A 10,847-nucleotide genomic window follows, 5' to 3' on the forward strand; every position below is an offset into this window, starting at 1 on the left:
ATCTTTATTATTTTTAAGAAATCCATGAGCTCAGATAATCCATGCTGATGTAGTGGAAACCTTCAGCATACAATGTTGAATTTTTTAAGTGATCGGATCGTGTTCTAGTGCTAAGCTCAACAAGGGTTATTCCATTTTATCAAAGATATTTTCCGTAGTGGATTATAGAGTATATATCAAATTAATCAATTAGGTTTGCACCTGAGTTAGAAATTTACTTTTATTTTGTAATAACCCACCCCCCCCCCCCCCCCCCCCCGAAAAAAAAACACACACACACACACACACAAAAAAAAAAAAGAATAATAACAAATAATTTGCTAGCAGTATTGAAAGAGAGACATTAGTGATGGTTGCCTATTTACACCCTGATGCTAGGTCATGTTATCCTCAAAGATATTATTCAGATTTAAAATAAAATTAAAAAAAAAAAACTATCCTCAAAGGTTCTCCTTTAGTTGATCAAACAGCAGATATTATATTTGCGTTATAAGATACCATATTCTATTGATACTATATCAGCATCAGTATCTAATTTATAAATTATATTGCTCTACATGATTCTTAATGAAGAATTCAAACAACCCCTTAATAAGTGCAGATATCTAAACCTCATAAAAAGAGAAGCATGTAGGAGAAGTTCTCTGAGAGAGAAAAAAGAAAAGGACAAACTATTGTATGAGAAACCAGCATATTTCAACGAAAAATTGCTAACCACAAATGGTTAATGCCATTACAGGAAGAACAACAGTTTAATACAAGAAATAGCATAAAACAGTTATAAATATATCATCGAATGTGTCTCTTATACAGGCGGTCCAGAGGTACTTCAGAAATCTCCAGGCTAACTGCAGTTATTCACCTGATCCTGCAATCTTTTTCTTTAACACTTCAATTTCATTGACTAACTCTTTCCTTCTTTGCTGCCGAAAAAAATAATTTTTGTCAGCAAGAAAGAAAAATGAAAAGGCTAAGAAGAGAAGAGAACAGAATTTAGAATAGTTCCACTTAGCTACTTGGAGTGAAGTCAATCACAAGATGATTAAATAGATAAAAGCATTTCATGAACCAGATTAAGATAATAGAAAAAATATATATTTCTATATCAAATGCTATGCATTTTGTCATTTTCCTTGGATTACATAAGGGTTATGATCAGCAAAACCAGATTCTAGCAATTATGGATGAATATACAATTAATCATCTCCAGTTTCATTGTTTTGAATGTGGAACAACATGGCGTCCACATGAATTTGCAAGATTATGTATAGATATTTTCTACATATGCTGTTATAGATGCAGAATCATCTAATGGCACATATTCCACATCCTGTGCTTTGCATTCAAATCTTCCTTATTAAGTGCTTTATGACTAATATCCATAATATCGTACAAAATGTTGGATTGTGTGTGTAATAAAAATTAATTGGACAGTGCACGACTGGCACCAAAGATTGCTCAAGTCACATGTAACATAAGAAAGATGCAAGAGATCATGAAAGAAGATCTTTTATTATTTAGTTTTGTAGAACATAATCGTTCATGATACCAACTACCACTAATCTCCACAATTACCTTGAAAAGTAGGTATCGGTATACAAACCATCCAGTATATCCAAGGCCCACGAGTTCCATTAGCTTTGGAAGCTGTTAGTCATGAGAGAATTATGAAATGTACTAATCAGAAGCACATAGTTCAAGAGGAAAACCAAAGTAGCAACAAATTTTGCATCCAACTGCTAGAAATTTTACAGAGTGGCACTTATAAAAGTTAAAATAAAGCATCGATCTGGCTAGAGAAGATACAATTGAAGGATGCAGCAACGTAAATCTAGTGAATACCAGAGGGACAGAATTGATGGCACCAACAACAATGGAAGACAGCCAAACTGCAACAATTGCACCTCCTCCATAAAGGAAAATTGTGGATTTGTTCTCAATAGCATCCCACTGTGACCATAATGGTATTAATAAAACCGTTAAGAATGTAGAAATAAATTATGTTTTTGGGTGAGTGAATGGATAATACCTTTTGCTTTAAATCTTCCAGGAGGTCGTCAGCAGAAGTAGATGTCTCTTCCGAGGAAGAAGTGGCTTTCATTTGGAGTGAAGAAAACCTGTGTGCATCTGTCAGCAAGAATTTAAATCAAATACCTTCTAGCATCTCTTCTCAAGAAAAAGATAAAAAATCTAGTACCCACCTATAGAAAATATATATGAGTAATCCATTTAGTGCTCTAAAACTGCCCAAAAAAGATGGAGACAAGACTTAGCAAAATCTAGGGCATCATGAAAATCAATGAATGGGACAACTCTTCTACTCTCTCAATCAATCCAAAGGGGAATTTTAACTAATTCAATTAAGAAATTTAGGAGATACGTTCTCTTCTAGGTCTTACATTTCATCAATAAAAGAGTAATCATTGTTCACGGCAAAAGAGAGAATAATAATTAGAGAGAACTGGAATTAGAATCTATAACATTGGCTGAAACTTGAAAGTGAGAGCTGAAACTTACTAATTATATATTGGAGGAAGTTTTCTACCAGAGGGGGGAAAGAAAAGAAGAAGATTTAAACAAGCTGAGAGCAAGAAAGATTTCCTATATTAAAAACCCCAAAATCTCTAACAAATTCAAAGGGGCATTTCAAAGAATCCATCAAAGTGTCCAACTGAAACATCTTGCATTACAACCTCAAGATTTCAAATTGTCACTGAAACAGTGACCATCAACACCATGAGCAAAGTAATTAACATATATAAATTTGCTCAAAAATTGAGCATCGGTTTCAAATTCTCTAAGTTAGAAAACCAAACAATTTTTCCAACCAAGAAAATAAAAGAACTAGCTAAAACTATCATGCTAGAGTCCTGCATCAGCGTCGATCTCGAAGATCCAAATGTCTATACTAGTGGATAGAAATTAAGCTCATTTCTAACATAATTCGAAAATTAAGCTCTAAAAATTTAAACTGCTGATATCACCCAAAACTTTGCCGTTAGAATAGGTGAAGAATTGGAGCTACCTGGGAAGCGAGAGGATGAGGCGAGAGGGAGGAACAAGGAAGAGATGCCGCGAGGGGGAGGCGGGAGGAGGAGGGAGGGGTTCCGAGGGGCGGCGGAGGCCGCCGTGGGGAGGCGAGCTCCGCCCAGCACGGCCGCTGCCGCCGCGTACGCCGCCGTCGCTGCCGCCATGGAGCTCCGCCTTCACTTTATCTTCCGCTCGCTCGCGGCGGTTGTTGACTCACCTCTCTTTCGTGCCTGGCTTTGCCTAATCCTCACGTTTTTTTTTCTCTCCCTTTTTTTTTCCTCGAAATCTTTTCGGCATCGCCTTCTCTGCGTGGTCACTCGCTTGGAGGCCTCTTGACGCGTGGCAACATCTTATTGGTTGCATGCCTATCTTAAATATCCGGAGCTGCTTCGTTGCCTTTGTTGCTTAGATTCCCGTGGCCCAGCAATGGCCGTGGTTTTCTTTTTTTTCTTTTTCTTTTTTTTTTCTTTTTTTGTCTCTCCCACTCGTGCCATTCTAATACAAATACATTTAAAAAAATTAAAATATAATAACTTGCGAGCCTTCTAGGCAACTCTCCCTCATTAGTTTAGAGTACTTTTGGAATAATTAGTCACGAAAAAAGTCACTCAATCTGTAGCGCTATTAGTCTATCTATAAACGTGCTTGGCCCGAAAGATAATATCTCCGCTTATCATATCCCAGATATCTCGGAGCAAGGGTGACAAGCACTGATGTCGCCAGTGCGCCCCTAAATCCAATCGATTATTGTAGCTGGGTCACCTTCGAGCATGACTACGTTGGCCGGCACCACACGCCGAGCATGACACAAGCCAGCCCAAACTACCCACAACTCTACCTTAAGGACCGAGATGTCAAAGATTGGGCATCCTCGGACTGCCACCACTCTAGAGTCCGGGCATCAGATCACGAAACCCGCACCACCCCTCCTGCCACCATCCAAAATATATTGATCGAAGTTGATCTTAAGGAAACTTGGGGGTGCGAGCTCCCAAGTACACCGTCTGAAGTGCTACAAGAATAGAGGTAGATTCTTAAGTGTCCCGAGCTATCAATGGCTTATATGATAGACCTACATGAGTGATCTCCGCAGCCTGCACTTGGGCCCTCTCCATGACAAACTTTAGTGTAGAACTGCTCTCTCCAAAGATCCAGGCGTTCCTAGCGAGCCAAATATAGTAAACAGTATAAGTTTCCCTGATAGCCACATACTAGGTCTAAGGTGTGTCGACCCACTGTCAAAGTGCCTGGATGAAAAAGCTGGACTGGCACAAGGCATCCGGCGGGATATCAACAAACCTCCACACTTATATAGCACGATCACGTTGGAACAAATTGTGATCCACGCTCTTCTCTACCTCGCATATAGGGTAGTGCGGCAGCATGCTCATCCTGCACCTACTTAGGGCAGTCCTTGTTAGTAGCCGACCCCAAGTTACCTTCCAAAGAAACAAGACAACCCTCGGGTGAAGACCAAACCTCCAAATCTAGACACAGTCATGTCTCTAACGTTGATCACTCTGAAGAAGCTCGTAGATATCCCTCACTCTGATTCTGAGGCTAAAGGATGTGCTCCAGACCCTCACATCCGAGCCAGCACACCCAAGGGCCTCCTTTCTTTTCCATAGGCCCCTAGATATTGTTGAAGCCACCTGTAACCAGGGTCGGGATCCCTGTGTCACAAGGTTAGTCACCTCTCCTAAGAGGGCCCTCCTCACTTTGTAGTCAATACTAGCATACACACCCAACAAAATCCAAAGAAGTTTATTGGGTTCCAAAATTACCATTATAACTTGTTGGGGTAGTTATAGAACACATCCATAGTGGCAGCGGCCCACTTCCAAAGGACAATGATACCCCCGACAAGCCCTAAGATTTAATGGCATAAGATTCCCAAACTGTTGAAAATCAATGCTGTACTCGGAGAAGGCTATCTCCAGAGAGCTGCGTCTCACTCAAGAAACAAATGTCCGGGCTATGTACCTGGATCAATTTCCTAAAAGTGGTAGCAAAGGGAGGCTTGCCTGCTCTCCTACAATTCTACACAAAAATTTTCATTCTTCAATATGCGACAAATAGAGACCCTACTCCTCATCGCTCAAAGTCTCCTTCCCTGGCATTCCTTGATCGGCTGGCCCACTACAAGAGCCCTCCTCCATAATCTCCGAATACAGCACCCTCTTTGTTTTCCTCACTGTTGCTTGGTGCTCGCCAATTGCAACAGAGGGGAGATGGATCGACTGCCCAATGTCAGGCCCGCCACTGTTGGAGACTTCCACTTCAGCCTGCACTACCGCCACCATCAATCAAAGAGCCGGCTCCTCTAGCTCTTGAACAGTCGGCTGTCTCCGGTAAGGGGGCAAGCGCCTGAGTGGCCTCGAGAGTTAGAGAAGAAGAGGAAACCCCCAAAATGTCGGAGAAAAACCGGGGGTTGCCAGGCCCGGAGGCTCCGTCGTTGGGCCCGGAGGCTCCATCGTCGGGCTCGGAGGCTCCGTCATCGGGCTCAGAGGCTCCATCGTCGAGGTGGCCAACGACGCCTGGGCGGAGGGAAGGGCGATGGTCAGCTCCCGCTTAGGTCCCAACTCGAGCGCCTAGGACGCATAGGGCCCAATCGCTAGGTTGCTCGGTTCGTGTCGTCGTGCCGGCCTGAATCCATTGAGCGAGAACCCACCTCTGGCGACACCTTCACTGGGCTCCTGGGCCTCTTATTCAAGTGGCCCGGGCCCAACCCCGGCCCTGATTGCATCCTCAGCCGAGTCAACCAGTTCATTTAGGGGTTTGAAGCTCGACCCGGCTCAGTGACTCACCTGAGTCGCCCCAACACTGTTACACAAGTCAGCTCCATCGTCGGCCGGCTAGTCCTTTGGGGGGAGCAACGACGCGCCACTTTCGCCGGCTTCTACCACCCGTCGGAGTCCGGCAGCAAATCGGGAAAGCTCAGGTGGATAAAGAAGGAACACGGACAAGAGGAAGACGAGGCTAACCCTGACGATTATAGGGTTGACTTGGTCATCTTTCTCGGCCATGGTGGCCGGATCTTCGACATCGCTAACCAAGGGTCAAAGATCAATCCTTGGGCTAGCTCATCGTACTAGAGTCCAGCTCAACGCCGACCCCTGAGTCACCACCCACCTCAACCACCATAAGAGCCAGGGATTGCGGCCAATCTTGTGCTTTCCCCACCTCCGCTACCAACTCCGACACTGGAAACTTGTAGTTGACCTCGACTTGCCCGATTCGCCCATACCAATAGCCAAAATTGAAAACATTGTCATACACAAAAGGCTGCCATAAAACCTTGTTTTTGCCCTTGATCTGGATGCCCAGAGCAGCGGTGCGGTGGCGTCGATGGCTACCTTGACTCTAACAAACCCCATCCTCCTCTACTGGTCAGTAATACCGTCGATAGCTAACGGTCGACCTACAGCGGCGATGATCTACAGGACCATCTCCCTCTCCTAGTACTCTATTGGAGCTTCAATATCTAGATCCACACCACTGTCATTTTCACAATGTCTGAGCCTAGGACGAAGTCGGACACCCAAGGCTCCATAGCAAGTAGCTACCCCGCCACTACCCAAGGGCCGCCGGCAAGAGCGTTGTCCTAGTCGGCCTTAGTCTTGAATGCTAAGTAGTCGTCGGCGAGTGGAAAGACCTCCGCCTCGTACCGAAGCTTCTCCTACATCATCACATCTCGGGCCACTCACTCCGTCGGAACCCAATAGCCAAGGCTCTAGACGACAATCACCAGGTTCTCCCAAGCCTTCCTCGAAGCTTCAATCCAGTCCTTCAGCAGTTCGAGGACCGTCGTAAAGTACCGCTGGAGCTTCTCCACCTCCTCCTCTGAGATCCGATGAGAAGACCACCCCCCTCAAGCTTGTCTGGCTCCCTTTCTCCTCGCCCAGCGCCGGCGGTCTACGACTCCCTCCGGCAGAAGGGCCGCTCACCGCCTAACGCCCCCAGTCAAACATTGGTACAAACACTTGCAGCTCAAACAAAACCGACCGTGCATGATATTTGAAGCGACTGCTCGCTAGAGTGAACCGTTGCTTTACTAGATGACAGAACATTTTGTTTACTTAATTTCGGCAGTGGTTTTAACTTTTGTTTAGGGATTAAGCTTTAGAGTGGCCGAGTGGGTACTGAAAAGTGCTGTTTTTTTTAAAAAAATAATCCTCTAATTATTGTTAATTTTAAATTTATTTTTTATATTTTTATGTAATTATATTTTAACTTTTATTACTTTTGCTTTATATCAATCTTCTATGCTACTCCGATGATGATGAGCTTTGGTACAACACTAAGACTACATGTATCACTTCTATCTTGTAAAATGTGTGTTTATAGGCATAGCCGCAAAATTGTTTCATTATTGCTAAGATGGTCTTTATAAACCCATCAAAGATTTGTTTCATAAATTATACTATCAAAATCTAAAGGCTTAAACCATTAACTCATTGGAGGAAATTGCTATTAGAAAGTTGCATCGTTTGCTTGAAGAACACCAATAAAGATACTCTGTTTATTCTTGCCAGTTAAATAAGTTGTATGTTTACATTTTAACGGGTACACTTTTTTTTTTGTTTTACAACAAATATTTTCACCATCATCAAAGAGAGGAACTTCTAGGTAATTCTCTCTCATCAAGACAACGGTCGCTAGTAAAGTTTAACTTCTGACAATCCAATGCATCCACTTCATTGTTTATTTTCATAATACACGCATACGTATACATGCGAACACACGCTGATAGTATGCCCGTGCATTCCGTTTTTATTTTTTTGACTTATTATTTGTGCATCAAAGTTGAAAGCAGTTCAAGGCCTGCGATTTCTTTGTCCAGACTTCTTCTTCAAAGTACAGTAGTCGCTATCTGGTCTGCCGATTGCTTAAGTAGTAGTACGGTGGGAAAGAAGCTTTGATTCCACCGGAGTGGCCCAGATTCGAAGCACGCGGGCGTTGATTAAATATGGGGATCGGATGCTCTTCCGCCTGGTTTGCCTGGTGAAGTGTCTCCCTATTGCTTAGGTGGTGTTGGTGTAACGTCTGCCCGTATCGAACATTCTCTAGCGGGAAGGGGATCTAGTGGGGGTTGCTACGTGGGTGAGGTTCTCCCCACCCCTCTCTTCACTTCTTTTTAGCAAAAAAAAATAAAAAAGTACAGGAGAATTTCAGAGGGTGACAACTTTAGTTGCAGAAGCTTTAAAAGCTTGGTAGCGCGTTTGATTGGGGTTCCAAATTATTCAAAGGTTCAAATCACCCATTACAAGTGTGACATATATTACCATTTTGTTACCACAATTCAATTGTTATTTGATACCTCGAGTCATGCGCTATGTTACCATTTTGCAACCCCTCCAACCAAAAGAAAGAAAAAGGACTATCATTCTTCCTGTTATTTCTAACCACAAATGAATTGGTTAAATGCTTCCAATAGATTTATTCTTTATTGATAGACATTGATTATTATTAGTAGGGTAAATTGTCATTCTAGTGATCTCCTTTGTATTTGAAAACCATCCGATCGGCGCTGCACATTCCGCGAGATGCTATTGCTTTGCGAATTATGCGGACTTTTAGAAAAATGCAACTCCTTCCGGGCCACAGAAAGACGAATAGTGCAGTTGACTGGATGCCTTTCTACGCGGCTCATCACTCGGATGATTTTCTCTGGAAGAATCACGTGTCTCTTCCTTTTTTTTTTTTTGTGCTACCTATTTTTTTTCCTGACTTTGTTGGTTGTACGCCTGTACCCACATCTTTCATGTGTGAGGCGCCATTGTACACGGAAAAAAAAAAAACGAAGATACATCACTCAGGAAGCAGGATCATTCCTTCTATTTGTCAATCCACTTGTGTCAGTGCATGGGGGTGCATGAGTTTTGGGGTGTTTGTGCATTGTGGCACGTTTCGTCCAAGCTCTAAGCATTCATGCACGACTTCATAGATGCTGTCTGTTGAAACCTAGTAATAATCTAGTTGTGAAAATTTGTTTGCTTGCTCCTGTCCCTCAGCCTTTAGTTCTGTTCTAAGTTTCCAACCCCTGCCTTGGTACTATCTTCTCCACCCCATTAAATATAATGCCTGTGTAATTATAACTAGCATAAATTCAAGCCTTAGCTACCAAAAATTCTAACCACGGCGTTCAATTTCTAGTCGAGTAACATTATGTTTATTAGTTGGATTCTCGTCGTCACTTTAGTCTACATGGGCTATTGGTATTCCAGCATTAATGTATATGATTGTGGAAAAAAAAATAGGATTTAGCTTTTCCACTTCTTATCGGCCCTGCGTTTCAACTAGTTGGTTCCTTTTGCATGAGATCACTCCAACAATAAAGCTTAAAATCTTCAAATGTCATAGAGAAAATCTTTATTTTTCATCATGAACTAGTGTGTCTTTTTGTCCGGCCTATGCTTGAATTTTGATTCTAGCTTCAGCTTCATTTCATGTATATGCATCATAGATACCATATTAGTAGCAGTCTTGTGATATCATATATTTAATTTTTTTGAAAACTGTGATATTATGTATTTTAATGACTCATGTTAATGCAGATCTCTTGTACAATTACTTGGAGTGAGTCCTCATTCCAAAATTTTATGAGGCTGCTGGTTGGTCTCTAAACTTCCATGGCTGCATTGGCAAAGAAGTTTCTGAGCTTCTGAGATGGTAGCATAGTTGGAACGGAGCTTTGGTTCCACCAAGGTGGGCCAAGTTTGAAATGCACGGACGTCGATTAAATGCAGGGACCAGATGCCCCCTGCTTGGACTTGCTCGGTGGAATCGCCATCGGGTCTACCGGTACTGAGGTGGTGCTGGGGTGACGTACTCACACGTGGGCTCGCCCACAGGTCGGAGAGGGCATGAGTGTATTGTCCACCCGCATCGGACATTTCCTGCTGGAAGGGGGGCCCAGTGGAGGCTGCCACGCGGGTAAGGTTAATTCTCCTCCCCCACCAGGGAATGTCCGATACGGATAGACAATACACTCATACCCACCACACCCGCCCCCCCCCCCCCCCCCCCCCCCCTCTCTTCAAAGCAAAAAAAAAAAAAAAAAAAGAAGAAAGAAGAGAAGTCTTCCTACTTTTTTGTTCTTGTTCTCTGTTTTTGAAAGTAAAAAAAAATGTTCTTCCAAAAATTCTGAAAAACTTATGAGCAGTAACCAAAAGAAAAGGGCGTGACCAGACATATTTTCAATTGTTCTGCTATTACTGAGTTTTCTTATTTGGTTTTTGAAAACAAAGAATTTGATGTAAGAACATATGAAACAAGTCCTTAGTTATCTGACTTTTTTTCCATGTGCTGCAGAACATAGTAACTTATCTCGTTTATAGTGGTAAATATCAAAATTTTCTGCCAAAATATATAATGCTTACTGATTTCCCCATCGATAATCTCGAGAGCTCAAACGAACTTCATTTACTTATAAAAAGTTGATGATAAGACAAGATTAGAAGTTGTGGCCATAGTCCAAGTTAAAAATCATTATTTAACAAGTCTTGTTTGAGGAGTCTAGCCGTTTTAAGTTCACTTTGAAGCTCATTGGTGAGGCTGATGCATAAAAATTACACACCTTGTATTTTTCAAATTAAGCTTTGTATAGGAGGCATGTAGTTTAGGCATTTATCATTTTGACAGCAATTGGGAAGAAATACAACTTGCTATAATGTCAGGATCAAGCACTACCATTACACCAAAACCCGCAGGTGTTAGTGAAGGCGCAACTTTATTTTCTTAAACTAGCGCAAGGGCCCATAGCACCACGAGTCGACTCCGACCAAGCCTCGCCCGACTCCGAACTCCGATAGAGC

At 42.5% G+C, this 10,847-nt stretch overlaps 1 protein-coding gene across 1 annotated transcript; it reads right to left on the reverse strand.

The window, feature by feature from the left end:
• Positions 1-677: 677 nt before the first annotated feature.
• On the reverse strand, positions 678-3,327 carry LOC103715037 (protein CURVATURE THYLAKOID 1A, chloroplastic-like). Its single transcript, XM_008802539.4, has 5 exons — positions 3,026-3,327; positions 2,030-2,127; positions 1,843-1,950; positions 1,576-1,647; positions 678-923 (listed from the first exon to the last, which is right to left on the reverse strand). Exons 1-5 carry the CDS (start codon positions 3,192-3,194, stop codon positions 855-857), a joined length of 516 nt encoding a protein of 171 aa, XP_008800761.2. The 5' UTR covers positions 3,195-3,327; the 3' UTR covers positions 678-854.
• Positions 3,328-10,847: the final 7,520 nt, after the last annotated feature.

This window comes from Phoenix dactylifera, unplaced genomic scaffold (assembly GCF_009389715.1).
Source record: "Phoenix dactylifera cultivar Barhee BC4 unplaced genomic scaffold, palm_55x_up_171113_PBpolish2nd_filt_p 000261F, whole genome shotgun sequence".
Taxonomy (NCBI): Eukaryota; Viridiplantae; Streptophyta; class Magnoliopsida; order Arecales; family Arecaceae; genus Phoenix; species Phoenix dactylifera.